This window comes from Bufo gargarizans, chromosome 3 (assembly GCF_014858855.1).
Source record: "Bufo gargarizans isolate SCDJY-AF-19 chromosome 3, ASM1485885v1, whole genome shotgun sequence".
Lineage (NCBI taxonomy): Eukaryota > Metazoa > Chordata > Amphibia > Anura > Bufonidae > Bufo > Bufo gargarizans.
The window spans coordinates 527,442,616-527,461,747 of NC_058082.1; the positions used below are offsets into that span (position 1 = coordinate 527,442,616).

The 19,132-nt window shown below is 42.7% G+C and overlaps 1 protein-coding gene across 1 annotated transcript in view; it reads left to right on the forward strand.

The window, feature by feature from the left end:
* The window catches only part of LOC122930545 (granulocyte-macrophage colony-stimulating factor receptor subunit alpha-like), a 129,585-nt gene extending 112,467 nt beyond the window's left edge, over positions 1-17,118 (forward strand). Inside the window, exons 9-11 of the mRNA XM_044284015.1 lie at positions 12,529-12,625; positions 13,716-13,800; positions 16,148-17,118. Of these exons, the coding sequence (XP_044139950.1) occupies positions 12,529-12,625; positions 13,716-13,800; positions 16,148-16,243 (278 nt within the window). The 3' untranslated portion in view covers positions 16,244-17,118. The remainder of the gene's footprint in view (positions 1-12,528; positions 12,626-13,715; positions 13,801-16,147) is intronic.
* Positions 17,119-19,132: the final 2,014 nt, after the last annotated feature.

The following is a 19,132-nucleotide window of genomic DNA, read 5'->3' on the forward strand; positions in this document are numbered from 1 at the left end:
AGCCACAGACCTCCTATATATATGAGCTAGGCATCCAGCTCCTCCCAGTGGGAAGGAGAAGCCGCAGGGTGGGTGGCTACAAGAAACCCAGAAACCAAGATGGCCGCCAGCACATGTCAAACGAAGGAGAACAGCAAGAAGGTAAGACCATGACACAAGTGACCACTTCTTCAGTGGCCACTACCACACTCTCCCCTCCCCCTACACACACTGCTGGGCCAGAGGAGACAGAGGTCACGTTATTCATTTTGTCCAGCCATTTCATTGAACCTTTCGTCATTCATGAGCTTTTCCTTAAAGGGACCACTGTTTTCCAGAACGCCTGCCCTTCTTTCTTGCAGCTCTTTAATAATTTCTTTTAAGCCTTTTATTTTTTTTTATATTTCTGGCCTGTCTTTTCTTGCTGCTTTATCCACCTTCCCCCTCTCAAGCTTTAAGTTCTCCCTCAGCTTCTTCATGGTCCTATTCGCTTCCTCGTACTCCCGGAGGTAGGCCGTGATCCGGGAGCTGTAAACGGGGATTAATTCCTGGAGCTTCATGCTGCCCCAGTCAGCCTCAACCGAGCCTGGCCCACCCCCAGGAGCACTCTGCGTACCTCTTGGAGGGCTACTGTCCACCCTCCTGGAACTGCCGGCGATGGACACGGCTTCACCTCCGGGGGCTGCAGGGGCCACTGCACCACGACTCCTGCTGGATCTTCTGACCCCCGGGGCGGAAGATGGAACTGAGGCCGGTAGCTCACCTCCCCTACTTCCCGCCGGCCTACCCCGGGAAGAGCTCCTTCACACACAACCACAGCCGTCCACTGACTCCCGCACACTGAGGATTACACCCAGTATACAGGATAGGAGAAGCGGTACTGTGCAGTGTTATACATACAGAATTAGAGCAGATACTGGAAAAATACATCCAGTATAAAGGACAAGAGAAGTAGTACTCTGCGGCATTCATATATACAGAATAAGTGCAGATACTGACGATTACACACAGTATGCAAGGCAAGAAAAGTGGTACTGTGCAGTGTCCGTAAATACAGAGTAAGAACAGATACTGTGAATTACACCCAGTATATAGAACAAGAGAAGTGGTACTGTGCAGTGTCCGTATAAACAGAATAAGAACAGATACTGAGTAATGATGGCTTCACAGTTCGCCCGCCGGTCGGTTCGTGGCGAACTTTGAGCATTCGCGATCCTCCGAACATCCAAACATATGCAATGTTCGTGCACCATATTATTTTGCATTGCACCAAACTTTAACCCATAACACATCCATCAGGTGAGACAGGACAGCCAATTGAGACATTTCAGCACATCGACAGACCCCCACTCTATAACAGAACCTGATCTGGCTGCCATTTTACATTCTGTATTTTGTCAGTGTAGGGAAAGGTTGCTTTGTGGAGCAGGGACAAGCTGTTAGGGACACCAAACTCTAGCTAATAAGGCCACAAAAGTCTTTTTAAGGACTGGTATAGGTGTGCTATCAATAGGTGTGATATACAGAGGGGTGTGATATACTTATAATATACTTTCTAACATAGAAAGCATATTATAGTGCATTTGTACTGTGCAGCAGTTGTGTGCGGTTCTGCTGCGATACCGCAGCTATATAGAGAGAAAAACGCTATTGGAACAACTGATTGCAACGAGTGTGATATACTAGTTACCCCCAACTGATTGAGGCAGGGGTGTGATATACCTGTAATATACTTTCTATATAGTGCATTTGAACTGTGCAGCAGTTGTGTGCAGTTTTGCTACGATGCCGCAGCTATATAGAGGGACAAACACTATTGGAACAGCTAATTGCAATGGGTGTGATATACCAGTTTCCCCCTAAAAAAATGATTGAGGCAGAGGTGTGATATACCTATAATATACTTTATATAAATAGCATTTCAACTGTGCAGCAGTTGTGTGTGGTTCTGCTGTGATACTGAAGCTATATAGAGGGACAAAAGCTATTGGAATAACTAATCGCAACTGGTATGACATACCAGTTGCCCCCCCAAAAAACGGATTGAGGGGTGTGTTATACCTGCTTCCACAAAAGACTGATTAAGGGGTTAGATATGCCTGCTTCCACTAAATATTGATTGAGGCCTGCAATATACCTTCTTCCACAAATACTACTCTTCTCTAGGGACTTAGACACCGGGTTATTTTGAAAAATGACAGGCAGAGGAAGAGGCTGGCCATTCCGCAGGGGTGGTAGAGATTGGGCAGATGCACCAGGCCGGAGCCTAAGTGGGAAGTTGGAGAAGGCATGTGTGATTACTTCAAAGGACGCACCAGAGTTGGTTGAGTGGCTCACTCGCCCTTCCGCTTCTGCATCCTTCTCATCCTCTGTATCTGCACCCTCCTCACTCTTAGCTGTGTGCACCCCCAAATCCACCACCACCACCATAGCCCCTCCACACGAGACAGAGGAATTATTTTCCCATCCTTTCCCAGACCTTACCGATGCCCAGCCATTCTTGACATTGGATGAGGAAGAGGAGGTAGCACGGCCGCCATCCAGCGGTCTGACAACAGTACCCATATCAGCCCAAGGAGGGAGGTCCCTGCTGTTGCTGCCCACTCCGAAATCTCAAATGCCAGTGGTGGTGAAAGTGAGGATGATGACGTGTCGATGGATGTCATAGAGGTGCTCACAATAGAGGATGAGGAGGGTAGTTCAGAGGGCGATGAACAGGAGCCAGGGCACTCCACCACTTCAAATTTAGTACATGCTCCAGTGTCTGCAGAGGGACCCCGTATAAAAAGCATAAAGGGCAAGAACCAGTACTGGGTGGCAACGTACTTAGACCCCCGGTGCAAACGAAAAATGGCGGACATGTTACCAGCATCACAGAGGGCTGGCATAATGCAACATTTCCAGGCCTTGCAGAAAGAGATGCTGCATTCTGCTGTTGCGGGCACTGGCAGAGGAATTTCCACCCACAGCGAAACATTTGTGGGTACCAATCCTACCGCGCCTGCAAGAAGAGGGCGGTTTGAAGATGTGTTAGTCACTATGGATATGAGATCATTTTTGCAGCCAACACATTGACAGCTGCCCTCCGGATCCAGCCTCAGGGAACGCCTAGACCGACAGATGTCCGACTACATCGGGTTGACGGCCAATGTGGACACTCTGAGAAGCAAGGAACCCCTGGACTATTGGGTGTGCAGGCTTGACCTGTGGCCAGAGCGGGCACAATTTGCCATGGAACTCTTGGCTTGCCCCTTGTCAAGTGTCCTGTCCGAATGGACGTTCAGCGCAGCAGGGGGGATCGTGACCGATAAGCGCACTCTCCTAGCTCACAACAGTGTGGACTACCTCATATTTCTAAAATTGAATGAGGCATGGATCTCGGAGGAATTCAACACCTGTGATGACAATGTGTAATTGAATTTTCTCATGCCAGCCCACACATATCCACCATCCAGAGCAAAGAATGATCCTTATAAGGAGATTGATAGACCAGGCACTCCACATATGTTGTCAAAGATGAGATTTTAATCAATACACATAAAATCAATTAATAAAATAACATAAGCTATTCAGTAGCAACGATATAATAAAATGTGGCAGCAATGACAGTGAAAATTAGCAGCAAAGTCCAATGTTGCAACAATGTAACTAAATCACAGCAACAGTTCAAACGGCAACAGTGTAGGATAATCGCAGCAAAAGTTCAAACGGCAATCCAATGACAGCGCTGCTAGAATCCGACCAATCCAATGTAGGATAATCGCAGCAAAAGTTCAAACGGCAATCCAATGACAGCGCTGCTAGAATCCGACCAAACCGCAGGCTGATATATATTTATACGTCCACGAGAATATCAACTGTTAGCTGCACAAAATCGCAGAAGGCTTTATAGGTGATTCCAAATCAAAAGACCATTTGAATATACGTGGTTGCGCTCTTAACTCTCTATGCCACTATAGACAGATGACTTACCAGTCTTTTCAATATGACCGGAAGACCAGCAGGTAGGTGCAATAAGCATTCATGGTGGCGTCCCACCTCTTTGTAATTGCTAATACACTGTTACCTTCGTCTGGTCACTTCTTTCTCTGGACGCCGACTTGATGGTCTAGCGGGTATCAGCTGACTGTGTCTTGTATCGTCAGCGAGTTGTACGCTTCGTAGAACCGTGCGTCACCAGAGTTATTCTGTAGTTCCAAAGTTAAATCACACCCAGGGGAGACTCTTTGCCAGCATGCCGGTGCAAGGTGTAGCCCATACGCGTTTCGGAGGTGTGTAGCGTATGGGCTACACCTTGCTCCGGCATGCTGGCAAAGAGTCTCCCCTGGATGTGATTTAACTTTGGAACTACAGGATAACTCTGGTGACACACGGTTCTACGAAGCGTACAACTTGCTGACGATACAAGACACAGTCAAGTCGGCGTCCAGAGAAAGAAGCGACCAGACGAAGGTAACAGTCACAGAAGGTGTACAGGAAACCAGACAACACAAAATGAACATATGACTCACTGGATCCAAAACTAAGGAACAAAAAGGGAGACCCCTGCATCAGACCTGGCACTCTCCCTGACTGCTCAGCCTATGCGAAAATCCCAATAGTAGATGATCGCATATCCTCGTACCTCGACTGTATAACACCTGAACACCCTATAATAGTGAGGGGACACGACCACCGGCTCCCTACACTAGACACGGAGGGAGTAAGGGTCACCTGGGATCCAGCAAACAGAAAGTCACAAATGAATGTACAACACTTAGCTTGTAGAAGACTGGGAAATAGGATCAGCATGCACACACACTCCAGGAAGTTGTATAAACCGCACACTAATGCATTATGGGGAGGAATTTAAAGGGATACAATCAGTCCAAGTACATGACAGCTGAGAGAGGCTAACGAGATGAGGAACTGAAAACCAAAACAAAGGAAGCTCAAGGAGGAGGTTCTGAAAGGCATCTGTCAGAGCTTCTCAGATTTCTGGTGGTGACAGTAACAGTGTATTAGCAATTACAAAGAGGTGGGACGCCACCATGAATGCTTATTGCACCTACCTGCTGGTCTTCCGGTCATATTGAAAAGACTGGTAACTCATCTGTCTATAGTGGCATAGAGAGTTAAGAGCGCAACCACGTATATTCAAATGGTCTTTTGATTTGGAATCACCTATAAAGCCTTCTGCGATTTTGTGCAGCTAACAGTTGATATTCTCGTGGATGTATAAATATATATCAGCCTGCGGTTTGGTCGGATTCTAGCAGCGCTGTCATTGGATTGCCGTTTGAACTTTTGCTGCGATTATCCTACATTGGATTGGTCGGATTCTAGCAGCGCTGTCATTGGATTGCCGTTTGAACTTTTGCTGCGATTATCCTACACTGTTGCCGTTTGAACTGTTGCTGTGATTTAGTTACATTGTTGCAACATTGGACTTTGCTGCTAATTTTCACTGTCATTGCTGCCACATTTTATTATATCGTTGCTACTGAATAGCTTATGTTATTTTATTAATTGATTTTATGTGTATTGATTAAAATCTCATCTTTGACAACATATGTAGAGTGCCTGGTCTATCAATCTCCTTATATATATCCTTTTTGTGGCTGGGTGGGCCATTTAGACCAAGAGCACCTTTTCCACATTGTCTTGCTGAAGTGATCCACAGATACCTTTTCAAAGAATGATCCTTGTCTTATGTATATACAGCGTCATAAAAGGCCTTTTCTGTCAGGTGAATGCCAAATTTTGGGGGCCTCTACTCCAGTGGCCTACAGTGCATTTTGTATCAAGTGACCGCCTAATGTACCTCCGGCCACAGAATCATACTTTTTTTGTGTCAGGTGAATGCCTAATTTTTGGGGCCTATTCTCTAGTGGCCTATAGTGAAATTTGTATTCAGTGAACACCTAATGTACCTCCAACCACATCAGCCAACATTATTTTCTGTCCAGGGAATGCCAAATTTTTGGGGCCTGTACTCCAGTAGCCTACGGTAACATTTTTATCCAGTGACCGCCTAATGTACCTCCATCCACAGAATCACATGTTCTTTTGTGTCAGATGAATGCCACATTTTTTAGGCCTCTACTTCAGGGGCCTACAGTAACATTTTTATCCAGTGAACGCCTAATGTACCTCCAGCCACATCAGTCAAAGTTATTTTCTGTCCGGTGAATGCCAAATTTTGGGGGTCTGTACTGGCCTACAGTAAAATTGTTATCCAATGAACGCCTAATGTACCTCCAGCCACATAAGCCAAAGTTATTTTCTGTCCTGTGAATGCCAAATTTGTGGGGTCTGTAATGACCTACAGTAGAAATTTTATTTAGTGAACGCCTAATGTACCTCCAGCCACATCAGCCAAAGTTCTTTTCTGTCCGGTGAATGCCAAATTTTTAGGGCCTGTACTCCAGTGGCCTACAGGAAATGTTTTATCCAATGACCGCCTAATGTACCTCCAGCCACAGAATCAAAAGTTATTTTGTGTCAGGTGAATGCCTAATTTTTGCGGCCTATACTCCAGTGGTCTACAGTTCTATTTTTATCCAGTGACCTCCTAATGTACCTCCAGCCACAGAATCGCAACTTATTTTCTGTCAGAGGAATGCCTAATTTTTGGGCCTATACTGACCGACAGTAAAATTTGTAGCCAATGACCGCCTAATGTACCTCCAGCCACATAATCACAAGTTCTTTTCTGTCAGGTGAATGCCTAATTTTTGGGGCCTGTACTACCGTGGCCTAAAATAAAATCTTTTAAGGCTCCAGCAGGGCATATTTTTGAGAGTTTCCCTTTAAGATGCATAAAATAGCCCCTGATTAAAATACATATTTTTTGTGGGAATTTTTGCCAATGATCCCCCACTGGTATATCACTGTCCATGTTGTGGGACTATTTCTGTACTTATAGTAAGTGTTTTTTGGCTGCAAATATGACCTGAAGGTTTTTCAGGTTTGCCTGCCATAAAAGTGAATGGGGCCCACCACGAAAGCGTGGTTCGCGAACATTTGATCGTCCCGGCCAATGTTCGTCCATCACTACTGAGCATTACACCTAGTAGATAGGACAAGTGAAAAAGTACTGTGCAGTGTCCATATATACAGAATAAAAGTAGATACTGAGAATTACACCCAGTATACAGGACAAAAGAAGTGGTATTGTGCAGTGTCCATGTATACAGAATAAGAGCAGATATTAATAATTACACCCAGTATACAGGACAAGAGAAGTGGTACTGTGCAGTGTCCATATATACAGAATAAAAGTAGATACTGAGAATTACACCCAGTATACAGAACAAGAGAAGTGGTACTGTGCAGTGTCCATGTATACAGAATAAGAGCAGATATTAATAATTACAACTAGCATACAGAACAAGAGAAGTGGTATTGTGCAGTGTCCATACATGCAGAATAAGAGCAGATACTGAGAATTACCCCAGTATACAGGACAGGAGAAGTGGTACTGTGCAGTGTCCATATACACAAAATAAGAGCTGTTACTGAGGGTTACAAGCAGTATACCGGTCAAGAAAAGTGGAACTATTCAATTCCATATATACAGAATAAGAGCAAATACTGAGAATTACACCCTGTATACAGGGCAAAAAAGTTGTACTGTGCAATGTCCATATATACAGAATAAGAACTGATACTGAGAATTACACCTAGTAGACAGGGCAAGAGAAGTGGTATTGTGCAGTGTCTGTATATACAGAATAAGAGCAGATACTGAGAATTACACCCAGTACACAGGACAGGAAAAGTGGTACTGTGCAGTGTCCGTATATAAAGAATAAGAGCAGATACTGAGAATTACACCCAGTATACAGGACAGGAGAAGTGGTACTGTGCAGTGTCCATATATACAGAATAAGAGCAGATTCTGAGAATTACATTCATTATACGAAACATGAGAAGTGGTACTGTACAATGTTCATATACACTGATGATTACACCCAGTACACCAAACAGGACAAGGGGAGTTATGCAGTGTCCATATATAGATTCTGTATATACTACTGTAGCACTGCACAATATACAAGACATGGGGAGTGGTGTTGTGCCAGTATATATTCTCTATATAGCAGCACTGCACAGTATATAGGACATATACAGAATTTATATATGGACATTGCACAGCTTGTTTTGTCTTGAATCCTGCTCAGTGTCTGATCTTATTTAGTATATATAGACACTGTACAGTACCACTCCTGCACCTATCCCCAGAACAGGACCACTGAAGTGAGTGAAGAACAGCCACGCATGCTTGGCCAACCTCCATTTACTTCTATGAGACTGCCCAAAATACTGCTGGCTCAGCTATCTCCTATGGAATTGAATGGAGTGATGGCTGCACTTGCACAGTGCACATTCCATTAATTTCTGTGGGACTTGTAAAAGTAGCCGAGCACGCTATTCCGGAACTCATATAGACATGGAGAGCATGCTGCACATGCAGTTTTGAATGCTCGTTCTATAGCTAAGAGTTGTTCTCAGAGGTGGGACCTGCACCTATCTGACTTTTCTGTATATCTTAGTGATATATTATCAAAGTCTGTTACCTTTAAGATGATCAATAATGTTACCTGCACATGTGGTCTTCAAAGGCCCTTTACCCCTCCTGTATACATGCACATGTAGGAATTATTTTACATAGCGGTGTTATGGCACATTATCCCCATAGACATGCCTGTGTCCAGGGCTTTGCAGGAGTGCAGGGTTGGGGGATGATTTTCCACCCCTGCAGTCCTAGTAGAACATTGCCTGAGGCAAAAGGATAAGTAAGCCTCATGAATGATGCGCCCCTGCTTATATCCCCAGATATTTCAGAAATATTAGTATAGGGTCAACTGAACAGGCCTTTCTATGTCCATTTCAGTACGTTTATAAGATGGAGACGCTTACTAAGGGTACTTTCACACAAGCATTGTTCGGATCCGGCTGGCAGTTCAGACAAGGGAACTGCTTGCTGGATCCGTCAAACCGTATGCAAACTAAAAGTTTTTTTTTCTGGATCCGTTAGACGAAAACAGTCATATACCAGATCCATCTCATCCGGTATTATCCGGAATAACGGATCCGGTATTTACGGTAATATTTTTTAAAGATCAAAAGACAAAATAGCTCCTCCTATGTCCCGGCGCATGCACAGACCGGAAAACAGGATCCGGCAACGCGGAAATTTCCAGAACACTTGGTACCGAATCCGGCATTAATACATCTCTATGGAAATCAATGCCAGATCTGGCAAGTGCGGTAGTGTTCCGGTATTTTGTCCGAAAAAAATATTGCTGCAAACTGCGGTATTTTGTCCAGTCAAATACCATACAAGGGATGGAAAGGAAGACATCCTGATGCATACCGAACGGATTGCTTTCCATTCAGAATGCATTAGGACAAAACTGATGCTTTTTTTTTTTTTTTCCGGTATTGAGACCCTTTACCGGATTTCAATACCGGAAAAAAATAATGCTAGTGTGAAAGTACCCTAAGCCTTGCTTTTCTCTTTGTTCCACTAAGTATGCAGAAGGATCCCTGGTGCACTGAGCTGTCTGCTTCATAAGCTGATCCATCTTTTCTACTTCTCAGAGGAAATGCTGAACACATGCAATTGCAGTAACTTTGTTTCAATCTTTTATCTCTCACTTTGCATTTCCTCAGAAAAAAAGCTGCTGCTGGGAGGAAAAGAGAGTGAAGCAAGACTGAGTATGTCTATCCAGCTCATTACATTTACTGAGGTGGACACAAAAAGACTAGTGTTGATCGAGCACCAAAGTGCTCGGGTGCTCGGGCTGAACATCTCGGAATGCTCGGGTGCTCTACTGAACACCCGAGCACAATGGAAGTCAATGGGAGAATCTGATCATTAAACCAGGCACCACTCCTCTGAAGAGGGGAGGGTGTCTGGTTCATAGAAAATGGTCAGAAATTGATGGAAACACCACCAAAATGGTTTTGGGACAGGATGGGGAGGATGTCTGAATGCATCTTGGACTAAGTCCTAGGTCGCTGCTGTGAACGATGTTGTTCGAGTAGAACGCCACTTTTACAGTCTAACAATAATACGCACAAACCCGAAGATAAAATCGATTTTAGAGGGAAAATTGTTAGGAAACATTCTTTGCTGTATATTTACTTGTATATAAAGTGCAAGTGCTGCCAAAAATTACTAGGAAGAGGCACTCCGATACAACCTGTATATAACAAAAAGGAGGGCCTCATTGACATTGTGGTACAATTGTTCAGGTAGTGGGACTCCTACACTCATAAAGCCTATGTGCTAAGTGAAAGGACTGCCAAAAATTACAAGGAACCAACACTACAATACACCCTTTATTACACATAAAGGAGGGCATCATACACCCTTGAAAAATTATGATTGATCAGCTGACATGAAGTTAGGTATCTTGGATGATTGTTTTTCTTGTGCTCTGGCAGCAGACACAGTTTCACCACGCCCAGGGCCAGGCTCCGACTTGAGCAAGGTGGGCCCCTAGTCTCCCACCCCCTGCACAAGTGGCACATAACACAGAAGACTTACTGCACTACATACATATATTCAATGTACAGCACCTCAACCAGCCTATGTTCATATAAAAAACTTGTTAAATTATTTATTATATTTGAATGTATCTGTGTGGTGGGCCCCCAAAATAAATTTTACTGGTGGGCCCTAGGTACCCCAGTCCGACACTGCCCAGGGCCACGGCCTCTGCGTGCACCATCAGCATCACGGCCACTGCCCCGTCCCTTACTGCTCGTCTTCTTCATATTAAATGTTATATATGATTGAAAGTCTGTCACACGAACAGTAGCGTAGGATTTGGAAGTGTATGCGCAAACAAATTTAAAAAGGTATTTGGGATGTGTAAATGTCACACAGGAAATATCCCGCAGATAATGTCAATGATGTCACCAGTGGCTAATAGAAAATTACAGGGAAAGTCACAGGTATTTGGGATGAGGAAACGTTATACAGGAGAGGTACCACCGGTAATGTCACTGTCCGCAGCATCTACGCAAAAAAGTACACTGTATGTCACAGATAAAATTTTTTCAGCGCACACGTTACACTTCAGATGTGGCACTGGTAATGTCACTGTCAGAAGCAGACACCGTCTATTGGAAAAGTACACTGGATATCACAGATGAAAATAATTGCGCACATGTTACACTACAGATGTGGCACAGGTTATGTCACTGTCCGCCGCAGCGGACACTGTCTACCGAAAAAGTACACTGGATGTCACATATTTTTGGGATGCGCACACTTTACACTGGAGATGTGGCTCAGCTAATGTCACTGTCCGCAGCGGACACCGTCTACGGAAAAAGTACACTGGATGTCACAGATATTTTTTGGATGCGCACACTTTACACAGGAGATGTGGCGCGGATAATGTTGCTGTCTGCAGTGGCCTAACTATTGCACGCTATTTAGCGCCGGATGCGCTACAAATAGATATTGCTGCTGTCACACACAACAGTCATTAAAAGGACTTTTGGGGCTGTAAAGTTTTAGCTATTTAGCACAGCTTCTCAAATGTAGGCCTGGCATTCAAAAAGTGATCTATAAAAGATGAACTAAAGCCTTGCTTGTCTGAGAGAAATCAGGATACTTTATTGTCATGTGGTTGTAGAACAGCAGAAATTATGTTTAAGAACCACATGTCTGTTGCAATATAATATAATCCAAATCAAATTTCATCAGTTTACAGAAAGATTATCCCTAAAAATGTACCCTGAAACCAAACTGAAAGGGAGCTTAATATTTATGACCTGTCCTCAGGATAGGTCATCAATATCAGTTCGGCGACGGTCCGACACCCAGCACGCCCGCCGATCATCTGTTTGAGGAGGTTGCATCACCTTGGTGAGTGCCATGGCCTCCTCACAGGTTACCAAGTAGTGGTTTGCGGCTAGGCCATATGACCAAAAAACGTGATGTCACAAACTATTATTTTATGCAAGGAAATGCATTGTCGCACATTAGGGTGACAGGGCGGTACCTACAGTTAAGGAATGGGAGAATTTAACTAGAGCCTCGCTTGCGAGAGAGGAATTTAACTTGCTATGAAACAAGAAAAAACATAGATTTGCTATAACATGGCAGAAATGGCTCGGTTAGCAGGCTGTGGCTGGGGGAGACTGGGGGGTGGTGGCTGGGGGAGACTGGGGGGTGGTGACTGGGGGTGGGGGGGCAGAGAGAGAGGGGAGGGCGGAGAATAATATATTTTTTTTTTCTCTCTCCCAGGGGAGGGCTAAGCATCAGGGAGGGGTGGGCAGTTGGGTGGCTATGTATTGTGATATGTACATTGTAAAAAGAAATGAGACAATGATTGTTGATGAACTGTATGTAATAGGCAAAAAAAAATATTAAAGATTATTTAAATAAAAACTTGTGATGTCACAGGCCTATGAAGAGGCCGCAGAGCTCACCGGAGTGCTGTAATCTCTTTAAACAGATGATCGGCAGGGGTGCCTGAAGTCAATACTCATATTGTACATAGGATGATTTTTAATGCTAACGTATGTTTTCTTTCCCTTTAGGATACGATTCTGCAGAGTTAACACTTTATCACATTTTGACTGTACTAGGAGTAGGCACAGCTATTATTCTTATTTTTATTCTATTTCTATGCTACAGGTATAGTATTACTAAGTTGTGAAAATTATCTTTCAAATAAATTTTGATTGTAAATAGAGTTGAGCAAATCGAATCCAACAAGTGGAATTGGATCAGAATGTCAGGATAAATTTGACTAGCCACAAAGCCGAATTTCCCCGTGCTTCGTGGTAGTGAATCTATTTAACCTGAAATACTGTAAAAAAATGAAATAAAATCATACTTACATCCTCCATTTGCTCACGACGGGCTGGCCACTGCCATCTTGATTGAAGATTTTGTCTTTGGCCAGCCATCCAGGGGTACAAAAGGCATCTTCCTCTGTGGGTAAGTGCCTTAGCAATAGGTTACAGTTCTCTACTTCCTGCAAAGGTGTGCTATTTTGCCCGTGTACAGACTTCTGCCTGTTTCCTGGATTTCCTGCCTATCCTGACTTCTGTCTGATATCTGTCCTAGCCCTGAGCTGCCTGTCTTGACTTCAGACTGCCTACTGGATCTTATGTACTCTGCCTACTCTGACCTCAATTTATTCCTTACTACGGTTTTGCTTGAATTACGTGATCCGCACCTGTGTCTCTTGACTTGAACAGAGACTACTCTAAGAGGCCTAATATTTCCTATGCAGTGAAGTCTAGATTTCTGTATAGGGGTACTAGGATGGCCACTTAGCCCTTGGGACTAACCCCTAGCCAAATCTGTTCAAGTGACCCAGTGGGTCCACACCTGCTGCATAACAACAAAGCACAGCGCCGTAGATTGTATAGTGACTGTGGTGAAGACCACATTGTACACTGGAGTTCCACAGCATCTTTATGCAGCTGATCAGTGTGGGGTGCCAGGATCCAGACCCTCATCAGATATCGATGACATATCCTGAGGACCTATCCTTAAACCTGACACACTTGCTTATATTTGTATAGAAGCCATTAATTGTTATATACTATGACAGAAAGATCATAACCTGCAACCAATAAAAAAGCATGAGGAAGGATAAACCAATATTCCACTGGTTACCCACAATTATTTGTTACCATAGGCAATCATATTATCAGCATTACAAGAGTCCATTCTCAGTCATATCTGAAGTATTTTATTCTGTTTCCTATTTAAGGTTCAGAATATGGAAGAAACTGTTTCCACAAGTTCCTAAGCCCTCATTAAAATTATTTTACCAAGTCGAACAAAAAGAAAAATCCGTAAGTACATTTTTAGCACAGTTTATTTTAGTTACACGTTATCTACAAATCTTTTAAAATCAAGATAAAAGTACTATTGGGTATCTATGTCACTGTCTTTACACCACTTCTATGACCTACAGTAAAAGAGTCCCAAATTATGACGTACACCATACATTTCAATTCTTTTAACTCTTTTCAAAAGCCTTGATAAAGTGGGTGGGGCTTAGTGGGAAGTGGCCTCTTTACCATAATTTATGCCAGAAACTTCTGTAAATTATACTTCATGGCTACTGGCGTAGACAGACACGTAACTACAGAGGATGCAGAGAGAGCAGTTACTCCATGACCCAGAGGGTCCTCTTCACCATATAAGGAGACCATAATAAAGCCTGATAGGAAGGGGTCTGTGAATGATTTTGCATTGGGGCACAGGAGCTACAAACTACATTTCTGACCGTGGATTTGAATTTTTGGAGCACAGACTGCCAGAGCATGTGCCATATTTATTAAGAGGTCTTAGTCAATTAAAAAAATTGGCATATTTTACACCATTTTACTTTTTACTGACTGGTGTATGTAACAACAGTCTTAGTATGTCTGACCCTATTTTCTTTTACTTTTGAAATATAATGTTATAAAAATAATTAACAATTATTTAATGCACTGTAATAGTGATAAAATACAGGCTTTCTCTGTATATGACTAAATGTAGTGGTTTACACCTCTCTCACATACATTTTTGCAAGGATTTGTGTACAATAAAGGGAGCAGTTTCAGTGTTCAGTGATGGCCAGTTTGCCGGTCTGAAACAAATGCGGTCACCAGGAGCAGGCAGTTCCGAGAACAGCCCGATGAAGGCCCCCGGCGGCTGTTCTCGGTACTGCCTGCTCCCGGTGACAGCATTTGTTTCAGACCGACTCGCGGCACAGGCACAGGTAAGGACTTACCTGTGCATCGCCGGACTTGTGAGTAAAGATGGCAGCCCGCATGTGTTCGCGGGCAAACACGGCGAACTGGCCATCACTGTCAGTGTCTCCTTTATTTTAATGAGAGGTGAGAAACTATCCTGGATCCCCTTTTCACAGTCCCTACCACATTTGCAAAAAATGTGTGGGGATTTAACCCAAAAGATCCTTGAAAAGTTATGAAATCAAAGAAGCACCAAACCAACCTGTTCCAGGTCTTTAGGGCTGTAGTATTGACCAGCACCAGAATGGTGGTCCATCCATGCACGCCACAGCATTTTAGTAAACATCCCGATTAGGCTATCATTAGGCTATCATTTTCATATGTCATACACATAAGCATCATCCAAACCAGCCATTTTTGTCGGGACATACTGACAATGTAATGTGTGGGGCGCTCACAACTCTGCCCCAGTCAGCAGATAATGTCAGAGAAGAGATGGATCAGGCGAACTGACATTTTTGGGGGAAATAAGCATTCAGCCAACAGCTATTAGGTCTATGGGCACTTTAAAATATTTTTTCCTTTCACCACTGTCTACACATGGCCCTTGTAGGCAAGAGCCAATCCATAAGAAAAGACCATGGTGATCATAAGTGTACACTGTATAGTAAAGTACCTACGGATGGGATTGTTCAGTGCAAGCAGGATACCACTGAATGCTTTCTAGAAATATAGATTTCTCCACTGCTGCTATGCTTACTAAACAGGATTGTGGGTGCTATGTTCCCGACCAAGGGATTGCACAGAAAATAGTCAAATAGCCAGAAATTCAGGGACTGGTGTAAATTCACAAAGACATGACCAGCAGAGTTGATTTATTTATTGATACTACATAACAGTTCCAGACTGGTGCCTCCATCATACCTTAAATATGCTTCATTAAAGACACAAATCTTTCCTGTCAGCTATAGCAGAGGAACTTTAAACCAAATATTTTTGTACACTTACAGTGCGGAACCTTTTATGTACATACACTGTACTATTTGGTACTTGTACTATTTGGTACTGTTAGAAAACATGGATAAAAAGAAGCATTTCCTAATATATTGTATAAGCTGCTAAAGTAGGAGTTAGGGACCAAAAGCTCCACCATATATTATGCCAGGCTGTTCTCTATGGTCGGCACAATTGGAAAAGATATCCAGTACTGTAGTTATAAATATTTAGGGGTTTCAGGGGTCTAGAGGAGCTAGACAACCTATACATATACCATGTAAGTAGGATCTGCAAATATAAAACCATTCATTTTACAGATTTTAATGCTTGTATGCATGTACTTCAATATATTTATCTAGAGAGTGCAATAATTGGCATCTCTAAAACCTCTCTAAAATCCATTGCGCACATTATTAGTTTTGTACATCTAACCAAATTGTTGTTTTCTTTTCGGTTTTAGGAGCAAAGCAAGTCTGTAGTTGAAATTCCATTCTTGAAAAAAGATGAAGATGAATTCATATGTTCTTATGTCACTGAAATTCCAGAAAATCTCTAAACCTAAAAGGTTTATTCCTATCAAGACATTTATGACACATTCAGAGGATATACTATAAACGTCCAGTAGATGCCTGTCCCACCTCTGGACCCTACTCCTATGTCAAGAAATGGACCCCGTCATGTGCTGCAGTGGATAAAGAGAAGGCTGTTCACTCCATTGACTGCTATGAGACTTCTGAGAGCCATGCATGTGTAGCCTTCTCTTCATTCACTGCAGTACACAAAGGGATCCTGTTTTTGAGATGGGAGTGTGTCCCAGAGGTGGGATCCATACCTACAGCACGCAAAGGGTTCCTGTTCTTGACATGGGAGTGTGTCCCAGAGGTGGGATCCATACCTATTAGACAGATGTCCAGATGTAAAATCCCCCTTAAATAGGAATTCAGAAACATGTGGGAGATTAAAGGAAAGCTGGCAATTCATGGGCATTAGATAAAACAATATGGCTGCCACTACAGTTCTTCTCAACCAGCTTTTTAGACTACTGTAGGACAAATTTCCTAAGTTATGAAGTGATTCTGTATATAACCCTGCCCTTTAACTGTATCACTTGGCATATTTAGTCATGGTAAGCAGGTTCTAAAGCTAATGATGGTTATAGAGCTTTGATGGTGGCCATATCATTCTGTTCCCCACAACAACGAAAGCCTGAATAAACTATTAAAGACTACACAGGAAGCTACTCAGAGATTTCCTTTAAGTCATCTCCTGCTGTTAATAATCTTCTGATTTAACCATATACTTATTAACTTTAAAGTGTCACTGAACATTGAAAAAAAATAGGGGCTGCCACCTTCTAGATATTGTTGATCTATGTGTTTGTGAGATGATTAAAAGTAATTTACTAATATAGCCTTTGTTGAAATTCTGCACTATTTTCTATATTTCATGAGGTATATCTATTTACAAAGTCTTTTCTGCTATCCTCACAGAAGTCCTGTCCACAAAATGGCTGCTGATGGAGGCTCATGTGACCAGGCAGATCACCTCCATGTGATGTCTCCTCCATTCAAACACACTGCACCTGCCAACTTCACTTCTTCTGTTTGGAGTTTAGTGCAGGTGCAGTGTGTTTGAATGGAGGAGACATCACATGGAGTTGATCTGCCTGGCCACATAGCCTTCCATCAGCAACCATTTTATAGACAGGACTTCTGTGTGGACAGCACAAAAGACTTTGTAAACAAGGGGGCATACCTTATGAAATATAGAAAATGATGCAGAATTTTAACAAAGACTATATTAGTAAGTGACATATAATCATCTTAGAAACACACTGTTCAACAATAACCAGAAAGGGGCCAAACCCTTTAATAGTTTTGATCAATGGGAGTGCTGAAACCCCCACCCATTCTAGGGAACAATGGAGGTCTCAGCACTTAGACCATTGTCGATCAAAACCCCCACCCATTCTACAGAACAATGGCGGTCTCAGTGCTTAGACCATCACAGATCAAAACCTTTGATGTCAATATGACATATGACATATCAAATGTTGTTTTTTTTTATTCACTTACACTTTCAGTGAAAAAAACTGTCTAATGTGTGATATACTGTATAAAAGCATTATTAATAATATTGCGTTTTTTGAGTGTCAAAATTCTATTTTACAATTGCGTGTTCAATAAATATCTGATATTGTTTTTTACTTCTTCTAAAAAATGTTTTCATAAAAACATTAAAAAAAAATACAAACATATAAAAGATTCAACTTAAAGAGATTTTCCCACCTGGACTTTTATGGTATATATACAAACCGGATTCCAAAAACATTGGGACACTAAACAAATTGTGAATAAAAACTGAATGCAATGATGTGGAGATGGCAAATGTCAATATTTTATTTGTAATAGAACCTAGATGACAGATCAAACGTTTAATCAGAGTAAATGTATCATTTTAAAGGAAAAATACGTTGATTCAAATTTTCACGGTGTCAACAAATCCCAAAAAAGTTGGGACAAGTAGCAATAAGAGGCTGGAAAAAGTAAATTTGAGCATAACGAAGAGCTGGAAGATCAATTAACACTAATTAGGTCAATTGGCAACATGATTGGGTATAAAAAGAGCTTCTCAGAGTGGCAGTGTCTCTCAGAAGCCAAGATGGGTAGATGATCACCAATTCCCACAATGTTGCGCAGAAAGATAGTGGAGCAATATCAGAAAGGTGTTACCCAGCGAAAAATTGCAAAGACTCTATCATCATCAACTGTGCATAACATCATCCGAAGATTCAGAGAATCTGGAACAATCTCTGTGCGTAAGGGTCAAGGCCGTAAAACCATACTGGATGCCCTTAAATGACACTGCACCACAAACAGGAATGCTACTGTAAAGGAAATCACAGAATGGGCTCAGGAATACTTCCAGAAACCATTGTCAGTGAACACAATCCACCGTGCCATCATACAGTGCAAAGAAGAAGCCATTTCTAAGCAAGACCCACAAGCTCAGGCGTTTTTACTGGGCCAGGGATCATTTAAAATGGAGTGTGGCAAAATGGAAGACTGTTCTGTGGTCAGACGAGTCACGATTCAAAGTCCTTTTTGGAAATCTGGGACGCCATGTCATCCGGACCAAAGAGGACAAGGACAACCCAAGTTGTTATCAATGCTCAGTTCAGAAGCCTGCATCTATGATGGTATGGGGTTGCATGAGTGCGTGTGGCATGGGCAGCTTGCATGTCTGGAAAGGCACCATCAATGCAGAAAAATATATTCAGGTTCTAGAACAACATATGCTCCCATCCAGACGTCATCTCTTTCAGGGAAGACCCTGCATTTTTCAACAAGATAATGCCAGACCACATTCTGCATCAATCACAACATCATGGCTGCATAGGAGAAGGATCCAGGTACTGAAATGGCCAGTCTGCAGTCCAGATCTT